Source organism: Antennarius striatus, chromosome 6 (genome assembly GCF_040054535.1).
Source record: "Antennarius striatus isolate MH-2024 chromosome 6, ASM4005453v1, whole genome shotgun sequence".
In the NCBI taxonomy this organism is placed as follows: domain Eukaryota; kingdom Metazoa; phylum Chordata; class Actinopteri; order Lophiiformes; family Antennariidae; genus Antennarius; species Antennarius striatus.
In genome coordinates this window covers 17,476,799-17,500,305 of record NC_090781.1, presented here as the reverse complement: position 1 = coordinate 17,500,305, position 23,507 = coordinate 17,476,799, and the positions used below count along the sequence as shown (strand labels likewise).

At 39.7% G+C, this 23,507-nt stretch overlaps 3 protein-coding genes across 4 annotated transcripts in view; all 3 read left to right on the top strand.

Annotated features, from left to right (window-relative positions):
- Positions 1-8,458: 8,458 nt before the first annotated feature.
- On the top strand, positions 8,459-9,385 carry LOC137596191 (odorant receptor 131-2-like). The gene has a single exon (XM_068316503.1). The coding sequence runs from the start codon at positions 8,459-8,461 to the stop codon at positions 9,383-9,385; it is 927 nt and encodes a 308-aa protein (XP_068172604.1).
- Positions 9,386-12,795: 3,410 nt separating this feature from the next.
- LOC137596583 (diablo IAP-binding mitochondrial protein-like) lies at positions 12,796-17,528 on the top strand. Its single transcript, XM_068317240.1, has 6 exons — positions 12,796-12,886; positions 13,504-13,636; positions 14,418-14,540; positions 15,972-16,082; positions 16,226-16,322; positions 16,629-17,528. Exons 1-6 carry the CDS (start codon positions 12,843-12,845, stop codon positions 16,832-16,834), a joined length of 714 nt encoding a protein of 237 aa, XP_068173341.1. The 5' UTR covers positions 12,796-12,842; the 3' UTR covers positions 16,835-17,528.
- A 3,244-nt stretch (positions 17,529-20,772) lies between these two features.
- Positions 20,773-23,507, top strand: part of LOC137597057 (nectin-3-like protein) — a 30,258-nt gene continuing 27,523 nt past the window's right edge. For both annotated transcript variants that reach the window (XM_068317974.1, XM_068317975.1), the window contains exon 1: positions 20,773-20,928. In XM_068317974.1, the coding sequence (XP_068174075.1) occupies positions 20,841-20,928 (88 nt within the window). In that variant the 5' untranslated portion in view covers positions 20,773-20,840. The remainder of the gene's footprint in view (positions 20,929-23,507) is intronic.

Here is a 23,507-nt window from a genome sequence, read left to right as displayed (position 1 = left end):
CCGAGCCGCATATTTCACAACGGAGGAGCAAACAATAATAATTAATAAATACATGCAATACAAATCAATAATCCAGGCAAAAAGCAACACAGTTGCAGCTGCCAAATGGCGCAAGGATCGCTGGCACAAAATCGCCGACTGTGTCAATGCCTAGGTTAGTGCCATTATAATATTACTTCCCCACTATGACTCCACTTGTATATCTGACTACAGTAACATTTGTGTATTGCATAAATGTATGCATGTACGACATTTTTCGTTATGGCATGTGATTGTAGCCCCCGCGACTTTATGAATAGCTGTACGTACTGTGTTCTTCCCGAGGTTTTCGGCATCGCCAACAGAATACATAAAAGTACCTATGAATGAATGAATCAATCCATGATTTACTTAAACAAATAATTGATTAATGGCATTTTTTCTGTGGATTGCTTGTAACCCATCCAACGAGGGATTTAAGGACATCATAATAATTACGAACATCACTAAGAAATATATTAACTGTGGCAAAAAACCTCAGTGCAATGCACACTGTCTGCGGGACTGTCAGCGCGTGGTTGCGGTGCGTTACATTACTGATGTAAGGCTCCAGCAGCTGACAGATGTAATGTAAGCCCTCTCCCCAAAACCTGTACCTTTCGTACAGTGATTGTTCAGGCAATTCGAACGGATTACAGTGATCTCTAAATGTTCTCTTGCGTCTGAGTGCTCTTCGCACAAGCTGTGTTCTCATAAAACGGACAGCCCATTTTCCAAGAGAACTGATTAGTCAGTAGGTGGGGCTGTTATACCTGCTGAGCTCTGATTAGTCAGTAGGTGGGGCTGTTATACCTGTTGAGCTCTTATCCTGAACTTATCCTGCTCCGGAGCAGGTTAGGTGTTCAGCATAGGTTACCGCGACAACGTAGCCCGATAGAAAGTCAGCCACCTTTATGGTACCGAAAAGCCAGGGTTAAGCCTGAAGTTATCTCGCTAAGCGGTAATCCAGCCTTATGGTACAGGCCTCTGGTCTCTCAATAACAACAGCAGAGGTCACACTGATTTGCAGGTAGGTCATTTCATTTGAGCTCATGCACTGTCTTGGTTTTGTTATTTAAAAAAGGTGACATTAATGCGCAATCCATTAAATACACCAGTAGAGCATATACTTATGTCTTAAAGTTTTTTTTTGTTTTTTTTTTAACGAAAGAAGGGGTTTGGTGAGTGAGCATATGAAACCAGCAGGGTTCAGTACCTCCAACAAGGTTAAGACCCACTGCTCTAGACCGAACAAAATCGCTGGTCTCACCACATTCATTTTAGAAGAAAGTCTTCTATAGCACATTACACCTGATACTGTTCTTCACCCGTTCCATCCTGCCTGTACATGCTTCTTCACCTCTTTTCCACACTCTCCATTGCTCTGGACTGGTAACCCTAAGTAATTAAAACCCTCCACCTTCTTGATCTCTTCTCCCTGTAACCTTACTCTTCCACTTGGGTCTCTGTCATTCAACACATGTACTCTGTCTTACTGCGGCTAACCTTCATTCCTCTCCTTTCCAGGACAAACCTCCACCTCTCTAGCTTCTCCTCCACCTGTTCCCTGCTCTCAAAACAGATCACAATGTCATCTGAAAACATCACAGTCCATGGAGATTTCTGTCTAACGTCGTCTGTCAGCCTGTCCATCACCATAACAAACAGGAAGGGGCACAGAGCTGATCCCTGATGCAGTCCCACCTCTATCTTGAACTTCTCTGTCACACCTACAGCACACCTCACCACTGTCTTACAGTCCTCATAAATGTTATTCACCGCTCTAACATACTTCTCTGCCACTCCAGACTTCTTCATACAATGCCACAGTTCCTCTCTGGGCACCCTGTCATGAGCTTTCTCCAGATCTACAAAAATACCATGCAGCTCCGTCTGGCCTTCTCTGTACTACTCTATCAACATTATCAAAGCAATTACTGCATTTGTAGTACTCTTTTTTTTTTGGCATGAAACCATACTGCTGCTCACAAATGTTCCCTTCTGCCCTTAGTCTAGCTTCCACTACTCTTTCCCATAACTTCACTGTATGGCTCATCAGCTTTATTCCTCTGTAGTTGCGCAACACTGCACATCTCCCTTGTTTTCAAAAATGGGCACCAGCACACTTCTCCTCCATTCCTCAGGCATCTTCTCACTATCTAAGATCCTGTTGAACAACCCAGTCAGAAACTCTACTGCCACCTCTCCTAGACACTTCCATACCTCCACAGGTATATTATGAGGTCCGGGTGCCTTTCCACTCTTCATCCTCTTCAATGCCCTCCTCACTTCATCCTGACTAATCTTTGCTACATCCTGGTATACAACCGTCACCTCTTCTAGTCTTTGTTTTCTCTCATTTTCCACGTTCATCAACTCTTCAAAGTAGTCTTTCGATCTTCCCATCACACTACTGGCACCTGTCAATAGACTTCCATCCCTATCCTTAATCACCCTAACCTGCTGCACGTCCTTCCCATCTCTATCTCTCTGTATTGCCAACCTGTATAGATCAGTCTCTCCCTCCTTACTGTCTAACCTAGCATACAATTCATCATAAGCCCCTTGTTTGGCCTTTGCTACCTCTACTTTCACCTTACGCTGCATCTCACTGTACTCCTGTCTACTCTCCTCAGTCCTCTCAGCGTCCCACTTCTTAGCTAACCTCTTTCTCAGTACACACTCCTGTACTTCCTCATTCCATAACCAAGTCTCCTCATCTACTTTCCTTCCAGATGACACACCAAGTACTCTCCTACCCGTCTCCCTGATCACATTAGCTGTAGTTGTCCAGTCATCTGGAAGCACCTCCTGATCACCCAGAGCTTGTCTGAACTCCTTCCTAAAAGTCATGCAACACTCTTCCCTTTTCAGCTTCCACCATTTCGTCCTCTGCTCTGCCTTTGCCCTCTTCATCTTCCTCACCACCAGAGTCATCCTACACACCACCATCCTATGCTGTTTGGCTACAGTCTCACCTACCATTACTTTGCAGTCACTGATCTCCTTGAAATTACACCGTCTACACAAGATGTAGTCTACCTGTGTGCTCCTACCTCCACTCTTATAGGTCACCTTATGTTCCTGTCTCTTGTGGAAGAAAGTATTCACTATAGCTGTTTCCATCCTTTTTGCAAAGTCAACCACCATCTGTCCTTCTGCATTCCACTCCTTAATACCAAACCTGCCCATCACCTCCTCATCATCTCTGTTTCCTGCGCCAACATGTCCATTGACGTCTGCACCAATGACAACTCTCTCACTTCTAGGCATGCTCTGCATCACTTCATCAAAGTCCGACCAGAATTTCTCCTTCTCCTCCAGCTCACATCCTACCTGTGGAGCATACCCACTATCAACATTGAACATCACACCATCGATTTCTAGCTTCAGACTCATCACTCTATCTGACACTCTTTTTACCTCCAGGACATTCCTAACAAAATTTTCCTTCAAAATAACTGCTACTTCATTTCTGTACCTATCTACACCATCATAGAACAAATTGAACCCTGCTCCTAAACTTCTAGTCTTGCTACCTTTCCACCTGGTCTCATGGACACACAGTATGTCTACCTTCCTCCTCTGCATCATGTCAACCAACTCTCTACCTTTTCCTGTCATAGTTCCAACATTGAAGTCCCTACTCTGTCCAATACTATTGGCGTTCTTCTTCTCTCCTCACGAACACACTTTCCTCCTCTCCTTCTTCGACCAACAGTAGACCAATTTCCACTGGCACCCTGTAGGTGAACAGTACCGATGGCAGTCGTTGTTAACCTGGGCCTCAACCGATCCGGTAGGGAAGTCATATATGGAAGTCAATATTTGTATATTGATTTGGCAAAAATTTTACGATGAATATTCTTCCTGACACAACCCACTGTATTTATCTGGGCTTGGCTTTTGCCCTCTTGCGGCTACATTGTCTTGTATAATGCTGGTAATGTTTTAAAATTAACATTTTAACAAGATCTCATTGGGCGGCACGGTGGCGCAGTGGGTAGCGCTGTTGCATCACAACACGGCGGGTCCGGGTTCCAGTCCTGCTCTGTGCGGAGTTTGCATGCTCTCCCCGTGTCTACGTGGGTTCTCTCCGGCTTCCTCCCAACTCCTGGTCGCAAATTGCCCGTAGGAGGGAGTGTGTGTGTGTGGTTGTCCGTCTTTGCGTGGCTCCGTGGTGCACTGGCATCATGCCCGGAGTGTCCCCCGCTTCACGCCCTATGTCAGCTGAGTTAGGCTCCAGATCCCTGTGACCCGCTACGGCGGATGAAGCGGTGGAAAATGAATGGCTGAATGAACAAGATCTCATGACTAATTATAAAAGTAAATTGTGGTATAGTATCTTTACTAGCTTATCTCTTAACTAATTCAGTCAAGAGTCTGGAATGAGAAAATGTATCGTATATTTGCTACCACCCAGTGGTCATAAAGTGTAAATACATGTTTTAATAGCCCTCACACTCCAACCACAAGAAGGCAATGACTGGTCGATATGCCTCTGAGTGAATGTCAGATTTGGGGTGGGTAATGTGATTTAACCATTTTTCAAAGTCATTTAATTGTGAATGATTATTCATTCATCCATTCATTTTGTAGTGCACCGTCGAGCCATAGACAAGCACGCACACACTCACACCTATACAGGCAATTTGAAACTGGATAAATTTACTTGCGGTGCATGTTTATGGAAATGAAAAGAAGCCCGAGAACCTGCAGAGAACCCTAACAGACACGGGGAGAACATTTAGATTCTGGTGCAATTATGTTTTTAGATTCTTGAACAAAGTGAGGAAAAACCCCATAAAAACAAAACTTAATAAACAAAATCAACCAAATTCTCGTAGTTTTATAAAGGCACAAGAGTAATATGTTAGTAATGTCATGAGTTCTGTCAGAATGACAACAATCACTACTTTGTTTGTGTTCTCACACTAATGGTAGCGCGTTGTACTCATGGTTTTGTCCATACGGAATTAGACTACAAAAATACTACACACTAATGGGCCAATTATTTCAATTCTTCCTTGACTTATCAACTCCCAATGACATTTACCTGACTCATTAATTATTTAAATCAAGTTGTCAACATGTTCCTCTGACGAAGTCATAGCTCAGTATTTATATGTTGTCAGTTTTTTCCCATGTGAGCTCTGAGTTTTTGACTTGTGAAAAGCTCCCTTCAGGCTGAAGACACTGGTGTTAATGTCACCAGTGTCAGAAATCATCATGTACATTAGCACACTGGCATGATTTCGCTATTGATGTCTTTGCTGTTTGACCTGCATAGCCATCAGTCTTTAAAGGATGTCAAATTGTCACCAGAGGATATTATGGTCTTTGATCCATGACATGTTTGTTACCATTCGAATCTGTCTTCAATATATAATGATGACCTTTGAGACATCTCTATTCCTATGTGTGATGACAAATTCCAGTGAAATTAATTAAATGTCCAGATTAATGGTATCATTAATAATTTAAAGAATGTCCTGTTATTGTTGGCTTGGCTAATGAATCAGTCAGAGTTCATTTGACAACTACAGTGCAAACAAAACTTTTGCTTGTTGTCATCAGTTTACATTGTTTAAATGTCAGTGTATCCCCCTGGCCCATCCATCCATCCATCCATCCATCCATCCATCTTCCACCGCTTATCCGTAGTCGTGTCGTGGGGGCACCAGCGTGAACAGGGAGCCCCAAACTTCCTGTTCCCCGGCCACATCCACCAACTCTGACTGGGGGATCCCAAGGCGTTCCCAGGCCAGTGTTGAGATATAATCCCTCCACCTGGTCCTGGGTCTGCCTCGAGGTCTCCTCCCAGCTGGACGTGCCAGAAACATCCTGGAGGCATCCGCACCAGATGCCCAAACCACCTCAACTGACTCCTTTCCACGCGAAGGAGCAGCGACTCTACTCTGAGCCCCTCGCGAACAGCAGTGTTTCTCACCTTATCTCTAAGGGAGACACCAGCTATCCGTCTGAGAAAGCCCATTTCAGCCGCTTGTATCCGTGATCTTGTTCTTTTGGTCTTGACTCATCGCTCATGACCATAGGTGAGGGTTGGAACGAAGATTGAACGGTAAATGGAGAGCTTTGCCTCTGGGCTTAGCTCCCTCTTTGTGACAACAGTGCGGTAAAGCGACTGCAATACCGCTCCTGCTGCCCCAATTCTCCGTCCAATCTCACGCTCCATTGTTTCCTCACTCGTGAACAGGACCCCAAGATACTTAAACTCCTTCACTATTGGAAGGACCTCATTCCCCACTCGGAGAAGGCAGTCCACCGGTTTCCTGCTGAGGACCATGGCCTCAGATTTGGAGGTGCTAATCCTCATCCCCACTGCTTCACACTCGGCTGCAAACCGGACCAGTGAGCGCTGCAGGTCACAGGCTGATGACGCAAACAGCCACTCAACATGAGCTCTTTTTGAGCTCATGGCTAGACACCGAAGCGCCAGTTCACCTCAAAGAAGATGGACATTCATTTCAGTACAATAATGTCCAGATTTTGTACTAGGCAGACGGTTTGAGAGAGGAGTGAAGAGCCATCTGTGTGGGGTGTCTGCAACATCAGCTTTTGTCTGTTTACAATCAGTGATCACTATTAGCATACAAGGGCGATGACCTCTTTGAAATTCATAATTTGACGACCATTGACACTCACTGGCTCCTTCATGACCATCAGTTGGGCAGCCAGGTGGGTCTTGACAATTGTGGTTGGAATATGAACAGTCCTGATCACACCTAGCAGAGTTAGAAGCTGAGACAAGACCAACCACCACCAGAACTGAAGAAGAGTCTAGGATGAGAGGTGAAATAACTTCAGGGAACTTTCTAAAAATCCAGTGGATTGATTTGTACATCTTTGGGTAGCTTAATTGAACAGAATGTTTTAAACAGATATTTTGGACATTGTGCACACCCCTTAGAAAACACGTGAAGTAAACCTAAGTTAAAGTTCGATCTGGCTGTCGAAGTAGGAAATAGAGCTGCTGCATGTACGCTGGGCATGTAAAAGACGACAGCGTTGTTTTACTGTTATGTTACAGGCAATGTTTGGAAAAAAGTGGTAATTAAAAATTTTCTGAACACCGTCTTTCTGTACAAAGATCTGAAATACAACACCTGAACATCTAAGGCTTATAGACAGGTGTAGTCTTTATATGTGCAAACTTTATTTTCTTTTGAAATTTATTTGGTGCAGCTTGCATACAAGTTCCCTCAATAGTTCAGAATTTCAGGTAGTTCTTTAAGTATGCCAGCAGTTCATTTCCATCTATTGGTCTGTGGTCTTTGCCTGTTTTTCCTCCTTTGTATAATTACATCTCGCTTCATAGTGGTGATGTATTGTTGAATGTCAGTGTTTGTCCATTCGTCCGTCCGTCCGTTACTCCACCAAATATCTTTGCAACCATTGGTGATACAAAGATGAAAAAAAAGCACATTACTTGGGCGGCAAAGGGGATGAAAATGAGATGATGACCTTGATCTTGAGAAAACTAGGTCAAGGTCAAATTTCAACTTTTGTACACTCAGGAACTGGATTAGATAGAAAGACGAGGGAGAAAGCCAGCGTAAGACCATGGATAGATAGATCAAAGATAGCTCTCTGACAGTAGGTCAGAGCACTAGCTTTGATCTTTGACTTGTACAAGTAGGTCAGGGTAAAATTTTGAAATCAGGGGAGTTGTGGGATGCTTAAGTCTCTGCTTCGTTATAATAATTGAATGGTTCATCGTTTCCAGAGTGTGTCCCGCCTGTCATCCGTAAAAGTGGAAGAAGCAGATAAGATGATGAATGAATGAATGATGAAATGTTGAATTGAGGAACGGTTTACATGCTAGAATGTTCACAGTTCTAGGCTTTGTGCATTTTTAGTCTACCTCCTGTTGTCATGGTACAGAAAAAATATTCTGCACACAAACATCCGTCCAACCTGTGATGGAGCCCCACCCCCAAATGTCTGACTAGGGAACTGCTCCCTGGTTAGCAACAAATGGTGATGTCCACACTTTGGTGAGTGAAGCTTGATTGGTGTTCGGTGCTTTAAAGCCTTCATGCACAGTATCCGTTGCTCAGAAGGCTGCAGGAAGCTCTGAAGCAGCCTCAGACTGCAGGGAGGCTTTGGTAATCTGACAGCTTCATGCTTGTTCACCTGCGCATGTGTTTATTAGATATAAAATGTTGTGTAATGTGTTTGTGTTAATCATCTGAAATTCCAACAGTCACAGCTGTGATATTGTTAAAAGGTGAATTTTTATTCCTAAATGCATTCTTGAACTTTAAATCTCTTTTTTTCCACATTATCCTCCATGAATATACTGTATTGTTGATTGTTAATTATTGTTAATATTTTGTCCTTGTTAAATAGATCACTTAGATTCATTTCTGAAAATAAAGTAAATTTGATATTAGTGGTTCATAAAATTTAGAATTGTATGGCGATAAATAACTCTGAATTAGGTTTTGAATCCTCAAAGATCAAGATCAATGATAGGGTCATAATCATTCAGATCTTGGTGATATTATTCCTTTGCATTAACATCATGCTGATTATAACTTTTTGTATTAAGGATTTCTTCTACACAAGCATGCGCTATATCTTGTTTGCTGTTACACTCCTGTCTGATTCTCTGTTTTTAGTTTTGTCTGACATCATGCTCATTTTCAGCTATTTTCGTTTCACCATTCAAACTAGTTTGTGTATTATTTTGTATATCCTTGTATCTCAGACCAATTACATCACAATACTTACTCTGACAGCAATGGCCCTGGAGCGCTACGTGGCCATTTGCTTACCCCTGAGGCATGCAGATCTGTGTTCCACACGCAATTCTCTGCACTTAGTCCTAATAATTAATGGTCTCAGCTCTGTGCCCTGCATTATATTTCTTTCCATTTTCTTTGCATCTGTGACTCAAAACTTCTACACTCAGGTCAGAGTTTGTTCTTCGCAAATCTTTGGCATACATGTTTGGCAGAACCATCTTCGGTCATCAATACATCAGTTCTATTTTGTTATTATAGGAATCATTATTGTATGGTGTTATTTCAAAATAATGAAAATAGCAAGAACTGCATCAGGGGAGAGTAAAAAGTCAACATGGAAAGGTCTCAGAACTGTTGTTCTTCATACCTTCCAGCTGCTCCTCTGTGTCATCCAGCTGTGGTGTCCTTTCATTGAAAATGCTGTGTTTCAGATTAACGTTTTGTTATTTGTTAATGTCAGGTTTTTTAACTATGTTACTTTTATTCTTGCTCCAAGATGTTTGAGTCCTCTCATATATGGCCTTAGGGACGATATTTTTTTTCAGGTATTCAAACACTATGTCCTATGTGGCTTGTATAAGAAAACAAATAAGTGATTTTGAGTAATGAACTAGAGTTGTGGTCCTATTTTACCTGCACAATATTGTTTAAAGAGGTTATTGATATTATTTACTTTGTTATATAACAGGGAAATAGAAATGAAATGTTTCAATCATTCCTTTGCAACTAGCAAATAATATGGTATGAACTGTCGCTCATATTGACTTTTGCTATTTGACTGTGTTATTGCATTGCACATGTTACCGGTCCCAAATACTGAGGGACGTAATAACGAATGAATGGCGGTTCTGTACGCCTCGCACCCTGAAAACACAGGAAAACAATCACAGGAGTGAGAGAGACGAACCACCCTTGTTGCATTTCCAGTATGTTCTCTTTTTACTTTGCAATTATTCACAACATTACAATGAACATTCATGTCCCTAATGCAATAAAGTTCAGGTCCCAATGTCCATTGTGTGGCTCTCATCTGTCCCTGCTTCAACTCCAAGACACAGTGTATTCCGTTCCATCTCACATCACAGTCAGTTTAAGATTTTCCTCTTAAAACTCAAAATAAACCAAAGTAAATAAACATGAACCAGAGGGATTCAGATGGTACATTACTTTGGTCCCAAAAGTATATTTTCGGCATCTATGCCATTACTATGGCTACTATGATATATAGTGCTCTAAAGTCAATTTCACATTTACTGTACCAAAATCCACTGAAAGTTACCTACAGTAGTATAAGACTGGTATTAATCTAAAACAGTAAACTCATTGCATAGGGAATGTTAATGGACTCGTATACAGTAAAACTAGCACTTTTAAAACTGACGAAAATAGTTTCACGCTTCATACTCTAACTATTTATTCCTGAAAGGCACATGAAACTAACAGTGCTTTTTATAAACAGACAATAGCCATTCAAAAATATATGTATCAGCTTGTTCAAGTAATTTCCGTAATGCACCATAGTAAACAAAGATCCTATAGTATTAGTTTAATCATATCCCAACAGCAACACTTTATTTACAATGTTTGTCAGGTGTGCAGGGCCAAAAGAGGGAAAACAACTAAAATCTTGCCACGCAATGTGCACATATGCAAATGAGCTCTGCCTAATATGTAACAGGTAGGCGCCACTTTCTGAAACTCCCGCCAGGCGGTTTTGCTTACTAGGCGGAGTTTTCTAGCTAACATCAAACTTACTTTTATACATTGAGAAACGCCGCCGAAAGCATGTCACTAATGCTAAAATAATTAACTCTTAGGAGGTATTCATTTTGTGATTGTCACAGTATACTAACCTGAAAACACAGGAAAACAATCACAGGAGTGAGAGAAACGAACCACCCTTGTTGCTTTTCCAGTATGTTCTGAAGAGAGGGACCGAGGTCCGTCACTAGAGTCACCTGGGTGAAACGCGACCTGCACTTAGGTTCCGCCCTCCTGTTTCCCTGCTACCTGAGCTACTTTGTCTCAAAAAAAAGAGAGACGAAATTAATATCTGGGAAGACAGACGTTAATATAAAAATGTGTCATCAATTAGAATTGCCGAAAATAAAGTGCTGACAAATCAGTAAAATAATATGTAAACATTAATCCCCCAAAATAAAAACAAATATGACCATATATTTTGAGTGTACCACACAATGTAGCCGCAAGAGGACACAAGCCAGTGTCTTATTGTGCCGGTCCCAAGCCCGGATAAATACAGAGGGTTGCGTCAGGAAGGGCATCCGGCGTAAAACTTTTGCCAATCTGAGTTTGTTGATTACACATTCTAATGACAGAAATGTTCGTTGATTCTGGGGAACGGGAATTTCACAAGCCTATTTGGCTTCTATCCGTCTGCCCTTTTTTTCGGATGTTGTTGTTGATGTTGTAAGTATGATGAAGGTGTGAAGTCTGCTATATTAACATGTCCTGAAATAAATAAATAAATAAATAAATAAATAAATAAATAAATAAATAAATAAATAAATAAATAAATAAATAAATAAATAAATAAATAAATAAATAAATAAATAAATAGTAAACTCATCTTTATTTTTGTTCATTGTAATTTATCAGCTGTTCAACTTTTCTTAGATTTTAAGTCACAGCTACATGAGAGAGATAGTCAAGAAATTTCCTCTGGAAATGGCGGGCTGCTGGTGAACATATTCTTATATGCCACAATGTGATGCTAAATTTTCATGTATCAACATAAACAATCCCAACACAGACTGTATTAGTCAATATAATATACTATACTGTACTGACTGTACAGCTACTAACTACACTGCTAAGTACAGTACTGTACTATTTTGTAATCAATTTTTAACTATTGAAATATTATCTCTGAATTTATTTAATGATTTTTTATTTAACACTCTACTGTGTATGTTTCCAAATTTCGACCGGAATATTTCCAATTTCTGCCTTTGAGCTGCTGCAACACCTGGAAGACATTTTCCCGGGTATCAATAAGGGCTTATTTATTTATTCATTTATTATTCAGTTTATTTTCTTCTTTCCAGACATGCTATTGCAACAGATTTTACTTTCATCAGTGTTTAGACATCAGCAAAAACATCCGAAAAGAAAAAAAAGGGTTGATGGGTAGAAGCCATTTGTTTGTAAAGTTCCCGTCCCCTAAATCAACAACATCTCTCTCATTGCAGCAGATTTTCAACCAATTCATACATTGCATGTCACAAATCAATTTCAATTATTTTATTCTGGTACATTGTTGTTTTAATCTGTCCATTTAGTCCAATAGGCATGCATCTTTGCACACCTCTTTGTCAGTTATTGAGAAGAGTCCAAGTTTTGTTAATGTTCATTTTGTTATTCCTTTCAAGGGTTGTTTCTGGTCAATTTTATGATTTAAGCACTGTTGGAGCAGTCATAACATCTTGCATGTGCTCAGTTACTGCACAAAGGTTACAGTGACATTTGTTTCACAGGATTGACAACATGAAGTTCAATTCGCCACAACAGTGCAGTCCTTTAACCATCATTCATGTCAGAAATATAGCCTTGCAAAATCATGGTTTTAAAAGCTTTTTTAAAGGCAGTTAGAGTTCCCATACTCCTAATTTCATTATCCAATTTATTCCAATGTTGGACACCAGTGAACAATAATGAGAATGTTTTTAATGTTGTTCTTGCTTTTTTCTGTACAAATGCTGTGTTTTCTCTTAGTTGGTAATCTGATTCATTAATCTGTATGTGTGATTGTATATTTTGAGGTTAATTGTTATTGGCTGCTTTATACATAAGTTGTACTGTTTTATAGCTTATGATGTCATGTATTTTCAGTAGTTTAGATGTAATAAATAAGTGGTTTGTGCTTACATTATGTTCCAAGAGTCTAAATGTTGCAGAGTGTCAAACAATGTTGCCTTTTCTCCCACGGAGGGGGAAGCAGTTTTCAGTTTTTTACGTGCAGAAGAAGAATAAGTGGAAGTAGAAGAAGAAGAGGCGGAAGTAGAATTAGAAGACGCGGAGGGGCGGAGCAGCATGGCCGCGCCGCGAAGGCTATTAGCCTGCCTCAAAGTCTTGAGGTAGGACACATTGTTAAATACCAAACATTACTAATGTTCGGTATTTATTTTGTATAAATTATTCCAAATTTACACAATCTATCATGTTATAAATGCTGCTGTTGGGGTAAATACTGAGAAATTTGTGTTCAGCTTATAGGAACTGCCCTAGCAAAGACGACAGGAAGTTGAAGACAATAAAATTAGCTTTTGATTCACAGCCTCAATGTTGAGATTAAACCTAAACTGAAAAAAGAAAAACAGAACAAACAGGTTCTACTTTTTAGTTTATACACGTCTTTCCTATTTTAAGGCGTGTTTGACAGTTGGTAAAGCCGAATTGCGCAAGTTGTAGTTGTGACGGGAGAAATGTTTTTCGTAATTAGATCGCAGGGATTAGTTTCTATCAGAAAGTAATCAACTAATAATTGTGAAATCTGATCATGCAGTTTTTACTTTAATATACAATTATTCAGAAACTAATTAGTAAAATATAACATGGATTGAACGTATCGGTATTTTTTTCCAACTAGCTCCACAAGTTAAAATGACAGACTTGTGAGGACATATATAATGTCTTGAGACCTTTTCTAAGTGTCACTTGACTTGATTCTGAACCTGGTCTTTGTTTTATTCAGGAGTTCTGTTCGTCCCCTGGTGAGCAGCAGAAAACCACCTGTCCATAAACCAGCAAAATGGACCAGTGTACTGTACACAAGTGTTGCGTCCTTAACCGGCGGCGCTAGTCTGTGTGCCATACCTTTCAGAGAAGTAAGTGCAGGGTGCGATTTGTTGGGGAACCCCCCTCCCCCCTCTGGTTTTTACATCTCTGGTTTTTACATCTCTACCTCTGCTGAATGAATTTTATCCTTTTGGGGGACAACCCCAAGGATAAAACTATTTTAAAAATATATGAAATAATAGGCAAGTTTTCTTGCAGGTAGCCTATAGTTCACATTTCTGGCACTATCAATCTGACCCGAAATGTCGACAATCTTGATGTTTGCGAATGTCCCCATGTACATAAATACACTGTGGGTTTGTTTCCTGCTCAGAAGTTCACAGAGATGTGGGTAAAAGAAGGACACAACGATACAGATGACGTGTTGACAGAAAAACCAAAAAATGCCACATGAAGTCTGACATCACAGGAAACTGTTGACTTAGTCTCATGTTTGCTCAGCTATTTTGACTTGATGTGTGACATCTTAATCTATGGGGTGTAAATGTTACATTTTTCAGACCGTTAGCAATAGGCTAAATTCTCGTGCCATGTTCGCGTGATCAGCCCTTATTCATGATCTTGAAGCCTAATTAGGACATCTTCATCATCTTTATCTTCCACATCGTGGCCAGTGCAGAAAATTAAATGTTTCATGTCTTTTAAAGTTTATATTAAATGTGAATATTAAACTGTTCTAAATTCAGGCTCTTTGGTCCTACTATTAACCTAAAAGAGAAGTAGGCCTGTTGATTGTTTATCTGTTCATAATTTAAAAAAATCTATAGGAAATGTCTCCTCAACTTGTTCCCCCTTGTGTTTCGGTTCCAGGCTGAAAGCCTCTCTCATGACACACTGATCAGACGGGCAGTGTCTCTGGCAACAGACAGTTCAAGCACTTTACTCTCTCAGACTACTTTGGCACTCATAGACGCCATCATGGACTACTCAAAAGTGAGTTTTTCTTGTGGTAAGCATTTTTCTGTATCTTTAATATTGTCACACTCATTCATATAGGGTTTAGAGTATATAGTTTTTTGTGCAAAGCCTGTCGGTATCACTGTGATGTCAAGAAATTTAGATTTAAATTTATATAGTTTTGGGTCATCTCTTCATCTGCTGCTTGCAGATGATGACAGCATGCTTTCATACAAATAGCCACATTAAATACAGTCTTTTCACATGTATGTTCCATGGTCTCAATTGGATGTGTTTCCAATCTAGGACCATGTCTGAAAGTGACTAACCTAATTTGATTGTATTTATGTATCCTTGAAGGAAAAAGTCAACTTGAAAAGATCAAGTGAGTTTTTAGCGACTGCAGGAAGTGAATACGCTGATGTTTCACATTTCCAATTGTGCAGTTGACACATTAAATTGAAGGTGGATAATAGATGGGAGAAACTGTAGAAATAGCGAATGCTGTGGTTAAAAAACATTTTAATTTTGTGTTTTATTAACCAGGAATAAAATCTTTAGAGCATAAAAAGAGTTCTTCATGACCAGATACAAGGGAATGGCAATGTATGCAGACATTTATATCAGTTGTTGTGGACTTTCTTAGTCTAGCCATGAATTTCGAGGGGTAAAGCATCTGTTTTCCCACTCACAGACACATGGACCATTTTGGTTTGTGTTTGAGTACCTGATCTTGTGTTGCAGTTTGAGTATGTCAGAGATGACAGGCATTTCTTTTAGATGTAATTACCCCAACATTATTTTCGTTTGAGATACAATGAGAAGTAGAGGGCGGCAATAACATTGTCTTTAAGGGACTTGATTCGATTCACCTCCTGAGCAGTTCCGAGATGTTGAGTATGTGCGGAAGATGAGAGTGTGACTCACGGACACTTTTAATTTCTCCTCTATGTCTTCAACATTATTAAACATGAATATTTAATTATTTGTTTTTCAGTCACCAAAAAAAATCTACAGCATCCATAATTTTTTTTCAGCTTATTTGTATTTTAAGCTTTGAAAATAACAACGTGAAGTACATGCAAATAGACCTTGACGCATTGTGGCATTGAGACTTTTGGCAGAAAACAAAATAAAATATAAACATAATTAATTTTTATCATGAAATCCGTTGTTGTTCCAGGTAGAGGTCATTATCAGCTTTATTATGATATTTTGTTCAGTGACTAACTTGCATGTTTTATAACTGAAATTATGGCCGTCATGGTTATTCGCTAATTTCACGAGGATGACCCAATGATCTTAAAGACAGACTTGGTAGGGAGTGGTAGGGACGTCCACATACACGTTATCAGTAGGAGAATTGTTCAGACTCTGTAAAATGAACCTTCCTTTTTTGCGCTTCTCTGCCACTGTAGTTTATTTTCAAATGATAAATATGTATTTTCCTTCTCTGTTTGCTCCCAGGCTGTGCACACACTCATCGCTCTCCAAAAACGATACTTGGAATCATTGGGAAAGCTGAGTCCTGTAGAGGAAGATAAGATCTGGCAGGTGATCATTAGCCAGCGTGCACAGGTTAGTGTGTTCTGTTCTCTTTATTAAAAGCACTTTGCATTCTAGCATTTAGCTTTCCTGTGAATGTACTGATTGTGACTATTAATGTGAGAGATGAGACAAAACAGCGACAGAACTTTTTGGTCTGACTTCTTTCCTGACAGGTCAAACATCATCAAGATGAATGCCACCGCTTTGAGTCATCCTGGATCGGTGCAGTCAAGCTGTGCGAAACGGCAGCAGAAGTGGCGTTCAGCTCAGGTGTGGACTGGAATATGTCAGTGTGCGGCAGTGTTCTCAGGTTTTCTGTGTAGTGAGTAGAAAGGAAAAAAGCTTTGTGTATTGTTGTGTGTGTCTGGTCCCATTCAGCTGCTATCAGTCTCGCTCTCCACAGTGGATGGAACATTACATGTCGTTGTGGGTGTTTGTGTTACACCAAATGGAGATGATGGACAGGAGTGCCTTCTTAATGACCATAACGAATGTCTGACCTTGATGTGGTGTCATTTCAACCTCAGAACTATTTCAACTCGACTTGACAGAGTGTTGACATGTGTGTATGTCCAGGAGCTGACCACGCATCCGTCACAGTGAGGACAAACATTCAGCTGGCCCTGTCGCAGGTGGAGGAGGCACAGAAACTGTCAGAGGATGCGAATAAGAAGCTGACTGAGGCCAAAGTCATGGAGGTTGAGAGAATGACACAGTATGCTACCACCCTACAGAGTAACGATGAAGAAGATGTGCCTGAAGCTTATTTAAGAGAAGATTGAAGCAAATACAAGTATCGGGAAACAAAAGAAAGCACAAAAAAGTGTTAATCACTTTCATCATAAGTACTTTTTTGGCTCTGATTTATGTCTCATTTATTGTGATTAAAGCTACACAGAAACTGAAATGCTGAAACCTTTTGAGAACATCTTTAAGGTCGTGTTGTTTTACTTGTTTGTATCCTTTTTCACTCAACAGCTGTGCATTCACTGCTAATTGCCCGTGTCCTGTTTTTTTTGTAGAGCTTTTAGGACATTTCTCAAGTCCCCCCCGACCGTCATCACTTCGTCTTTTACGTCATATCTTTCCACACTGTCACTGCCCAAAAATAAACCCCTCTTTTCTGATTCGCATTAAAAGATGTCTGAATTACGATGACTTTTTATTAAAGGAAACCAAAAATAATTTCACCACTGTTACTTTTGTGTTGGCAAATAAGAGACAAAATGATGTGAATGAATGGATGCTGTGAACCAATTTACTTATGAAACACAACAGGTTATTTTACTTAACCTGGTCTAAAGTCATATCACTGCTTTTCTTTGTTAGCTTCTAAATGTTACCAGTTATTAAAACTAGTCAGGTGCTCATATGTATGGAATTGGAGTGTAGAAGTTCTTACTGCTCATAGTGTCTGAGATGTCAATGACAAAGTTGCCTGTTCTTTCTTGTTCTTCATAAAACATCTTAAAGCACTGAATTTGTCCGCTTCGGCTTGGATTGTGTCTTTACATTCTTTACGTGAAGGATGTGGATTCTGTCCTCCGTCAGTTGAATGTGACATATAAGAGATTGTTATGTAGCCAGTATTTAATGGGAGGAATGCTAATATGATTCAATATTCATAATTACGTCTAATTATTTTCAAGAGACTTGGAAGAATGTGGTTATGAAATATTTTATGACCAGCAGATGGCGATGGAAACCCATAATGTGTTTTTTGATCATTTTAAAATATTTTTAGTTAAATCAAACACTTTGGAGTTCTTTTTCTTGTCGATTAGTATTTTTGTCTCGGAGTGTTAAACAAATATTGTAACGTTTTTGCTAAATGACCATCATTATGTAGGGTTTTGATTAAATGGGAGCTCTACCTGTTAGATTAAATTAAATAGCCACATGCATATCCTTAAGTTTGTGCTTGTGCTCACAGAGTACGACACTTATTCATCCATTACAGTTGATGCCTTTCTCTTGATCAAATTCCGGAGAAACGTAAACTCTCCTCCATTCAGTGAATGTACAGTAACTCTATTCTGAAAGTTTGTCACCACATTGACTCATCGTGGAAGTTTTAAGGCAAAGTAAAGCCAATATGCTTTGTAACTGACATATGAAGAACGAACATTTCAGAGGGAGCTCATTGTGGGAAGACTTTTGTGGCGCTGTAAGCATGACTGTATTGTCAGTGAGGTGACCTCCCTGCTCTGAATGGTCAAGATATGGTACGGGGCTACAGAGTGGGGGCTGGGAGGATTTGAGGTGTGCTCGGACTGGCTCTCCAGTGTGACCAGCGAGGAATGTTGTGTTGAACAAAGGCTGTTTTCTCAGACTGTAAAACCAAACGTCCCAGACAGTCCGTGTGGATGTTCACCCACTGGTCACAGGGGAGGTGGTGCCAGTTCAGCCTCGCCTTCCTGGAAGAAAAAAGTGGTAGTGGCCACTGAGTATGTTTACAACATCAAAGCTCAATGAGGTGCCTACAGTTAGAAAGGTCATGGGTTATAAATGCTCATAAACTATTTAGTGCTTCCAAGAGTAGAGAAATTATGCTAGTAAAAGGAAATATGCCTCACAGACTCTATTCGACCCAAACTGGTGATGTCAGATTAAATGTAGAAAAAATATGATTTATTAAAGTAATGTATAAGATTGTAGTCTCATAAATACAAACAAGACTCTCACTGCACTGACTTTACTGTTCCAATGCAAAAGGGTCCAGTAGGAGGGATTGATTGGTGAAAAGGGCAGAGCTTTCACCTGGGGCTTTATAGGTCTTTCAGGATATAAATACACCACCGGAGGGTATAAAGGCAGGGGTTGTAGTGTGGTGAGATGTCATGGGTCACACTTTAATCAGTGAAGCTGGGTTATAGTGAACCTGAATGGACTCTTCACATTCACTAATACGTGTCATAAATAAAGTCATACAGGTAATAAAGTCCTCACCACAGTGTGAGATATAGAGATATAGTTAGAAACATACTGGAATCATATAAAAATTAACATATTCACACACCTTTAGTGAACAAATGTCCTACCAAAAACTGCTGAGAGAGGACGTTTATCTGTTCGAGCCGCAGAGTATAATAACATTGTGCTGCATACAATGCTGGATTCCTGAACGTGTGAAAGCTGTAATTATCTCAGAGAAAAGAACAACCCCAAAAGAATTTAGGATGGAGCATTAGTGTATTTACTCCCATGAGGACGTGTATTTTCATATTTTTAGAAAACGAGTAATGCACTTTGGTTGCTTGTGATAGATAGCTTTGTGCTCACACCATCCTCCACAGGTCATGTCAACACTCATATACATTTCTTTGTTTTTTTCCACCAGTTTTTGAATACTTTTACTACTCTGGCCACACATTGGAATACACCTTAATCATTGTTAGTGGATCTGTTCTGTCTCTAGGAGAAGTTAAATAAAAATGGAGAGACTTCATGGAGCCAGTTGCAGGTCTAATTGTTTTTAAAATCATGGGACCAACCGATAAATTAATGAATGTTCAATGTCTCCTTGTGTATGACAACGAGTCTTTATCTGTTCATTGATGTTAGGAATATACTGATGCTCTATGAGTAAACTGTTATGTGTTCCCTGAAGGGAATTTCATATAGAGATCCAAATAAAACTTCTCTTTGCTTTTATTATTTTTAATAGAATGACATAAGAGACCCAAAGATAAAACTTTTTAATAATCTCTTTGTAAATATGAAACAGTTGTTTCATTGTGGATTAAGATCAATCAGGAATCTGTTAAAGGAAGTGACCTTGAAACACAACGTAGGTCTGTCAAAGAAAACAAAATAGATCTGTTGGTAATCAGTAATTACAGACCAATGTCAGACCTTAAAAAGTCATACATCAACAACTAGATGACTTTCAACTCCTAATATTCATGGTTTTCAGTATATCAATGGTATTTCAGAGCCAATCAGGATACAGAAACTGCTCTTAACATGAAACAGCGATCTTTAGGTCAGCAGTGACTCACACAGTTTTAGTGTTGCCTGCTCTTGCTGCTGCTTTTCACACCATTGATCACAAAATTCAAAGGCAAAATTAATCAATTTGCTTAGCTGGTCATGTCTTTCACCCACTTTAAAGTTCTGAAGCTTTTGTTTAATTTTATGCTTTTAATGTGCAGGAAGAAAATTTACAGGTACTTGAGGTTCCACACAGGTCAGTCTTTGGGACACTACTCTTCAATCTCGAGTTAATCATTGTACACCACATTAAGTAGCTACCTGCCGCTCTACCTCTTACTATTTATCTGTGTGCTTACAGGCCCCTTGTGTATATGTGTCAGGGTCTATTCATATATACAGTATATAAGTGTGAAAATAGGCTGAGTGGAAAAATAATTTCCCCAAAGGGATAAATAAAGTAAATTCTGTCTTATTATTAAAAATAAGTAATCTGTCTTAATTTGAACTACAGTATTTGAAACAAACAAACATACAAACAATGCAATCATAAATATACAGACACAAACACAAACGGCTATGTACAAACGTTTGTACAGACAGTTGTTTTAATTCCTCAAAGCCATAAAACCTTTCAAAGCTTTCAAAGTTTTCAAAAGTTCAAAGCTGATGCTTTGAACTTTTTTCTTATATATAGGGCCGGTGTTTGGGGGCGTGTCAGTTTGTTGAAGTGGTACAGCCCAAGCGGACCGGTCTCCATGGTGAGGAGCTCCCCAGGACCGCGAGCCAGTTAGAAGGATCAGGCACGAGCACCAAGTGAGGTGGACGGAGTGCGTAAGCACACAGACACGAACCATGGAGAACGGACCACCGCTCTCTGGGACTTTTCCATCCGGCCGGATGCGACTTGTAGTGTTTCTTCTCACTCTTTACGGACTTACCTGTAAGTTGTTTTCTTTTTTTTTTTTTCTACTTTAAATCACAGGGAGGGATTTTTCTGTTCCGCTCTGCGAACCTTGTTACGTTGAATCAGAACCAGCTAGCTTCATCTAAGCTAACGGTCCCCGCTTTGAGGAATGCTCTTCTACCGTTACCCCGGTTGAAAAGTCGTTGCTGGTAATTTGCTGTTCACCTTTAGCTAAACGTCATTTGTTTTCTGAATGTGGTTGTGTTGTTTTAACAGTAGTTTATGATCACTTGTTCTAGATAACTAATTGCACATAACTAAATGAGGTTAGTCCAAGTGACTCCTATTGGACAGGAGACAACTTCAGGGAAAACTCGCTTCTGATGTGGTGGTTTTTGTGTCCCATGAATGAATACCGTTACTACGCTAACATTACTTGTAGGATGTCAGAGTAGAATTGACTTCCATCCCACGGGGACTGTGGAGGAAACACCCGCTGGTTTCTGTCCAGTTCTGATGACCAGAAACGCTGGGGTGCGGCGTTAAATCTGGATGTTTAAAGAAAAAAAAAAAAAACCCAGATCGTGTGCTGGTGTACTGTATTCTGGGTGTCACTTGTGGCTCGCAAAGAGGAAATCCTTTGTGAACAGTTTGCCAAGAGGTCGGACACTGAATAGGGATAACCGTTATGGGATTCAGGAGCAGAGGCAGAGGGGTGGTGAGGGAGTGAAGGCAGTTTTTTAGGGAGGTGCTGCAGTCGCAGAGTCTCTGGAAGTATTGACCTGCAGTCGGGCTACATGCCAGCCGGAACACCTTCTAGTCACTTCAGCGCAGCTGGAGATCTTCTGGTGTTCAGCTCCTGAGCTGGGATTAGAGAACATGACAAGCCTGCAGGGACAGAAGGAACAGAAACACTGATGGACACTAAAGTAAATACAGCTCTGGAATGCACCTTTTCTGCCAGAATGCAAACACAACAAAACATCTGATGTTTTGTACTTTTTATATAAAGTACCCTAAACCTTTCTTGCAGATCCACATGTATTTGGTGAGATCTAAGTGTTTCAAGTAGACAGTTTTGTAAGTAGTTTTAATTATTTTTTTAAAAATAAAATATAAAATAATCATTATTTTTTATTCATTATTAATGTCTCATTTTGTGTAGAACAGGGGTGCACACATTTTTCAATATTCTAGCTAATTATAAAATTACCACCTCAAAAGATCTGCAACTACATTTATTAATATTAATATATATCATTCAATATATTGAGATCATACAGTAATACAGTATGGGCATTAGCCCATTAACTATGTACATTTTCTACCATGTCCTGAGTTTACTCTGATTGCTTGCACTGAATGGAATCAGCCAGATTCTTAGTCTGGACAGTAGCTGCCTCAAGCACACTTTCAAATGATCATTAGTCATGGTGGAACTAAACTGTATTGGGCTTGACTTAACTAACAGCCACTGACCATCATTTAGCCGTTTGTATTCTGCATGTCCAGCTACATGGAAAAATTTAATCTCTGGACAGGTCTCATAATCTTTTAAGGGATTTCCCTTAGCTAAGCCATCTCACGTCAGTGTGTAGTAACAACAGAGAGGTCGCAGTCAGCCCACTCCATTTATTAATGGAATAGACACCTTTCAAGAGATCTGGTGAAAGACATCCATGATGTCTTTCATGTCTTTCATGATGTCTTTGTCTGTCAGCATTTTAGTGTATAACTTTGTTGATGGATTATGCAGTGGTAATTCAGGAAGTTCGAGCGGCCAACCATTGAGGGTGCTCTATCCATGGTGATGGACACCAGCACTGGGAGCTGGGTTTTTCAATAGTTTCTGAACGACTTCTCCTCACATCTGTTCTTTCATGTGCAGTACTGTCAATAGCTTCTCATTTGAAGTGATATCAATAAACACCATACAAATAAAAATACAGTCAAGTCTGTAGATTCATCCTATTAGAGTGACGAACTTGCAATCTGTGGCTTTCACTTTTGAAGTTTGCTGTGAGAAAAATAACTTATTTCTGGACAGTCCTGCTGGCTTAGCAATGTTGTCTGCGTGTGCGTCATGACTTAAATTCAAGATATAGTCAGATGTCATCTGATTGGCTGTCATGTGACTCAAGCAATCTACCCAATCGCTTGTTTGTGCATGTGCGGTGACCTATAGTCAAGAAAACGTCTGTTTGCATTAAAAATCTACCGGAAACTAGCATCAATCGCGTTTGAAGCATTGAGAACTCCTGATGTAGAACTTTATATCTAATAAGGCATGATCAAATGGCATGTTTTTTTCCTGACCAACAGAAACTAAAATATTCATAAAATATTCAAGCATTTGTATTTGAGAGGTATTTTTCTTAAAATTTTCCCCAGATAATAATAAACACTGGTAATTTCAGATTTTGATTGCTATTTTTTATTACATTTTTTTTAATGGTCTAATTGATCATCTGGTCTTTTCAGTAATAATTCAATACATATTTTTGCATTTGGTTTAAAGGTCTCTCACTGTATATATAATGACTTTGTGCCCATACTGCAGTGAAATAACTCTTATTGCTTCCTTGTGAAGCAAATATGTACAGTTGGCATCTATT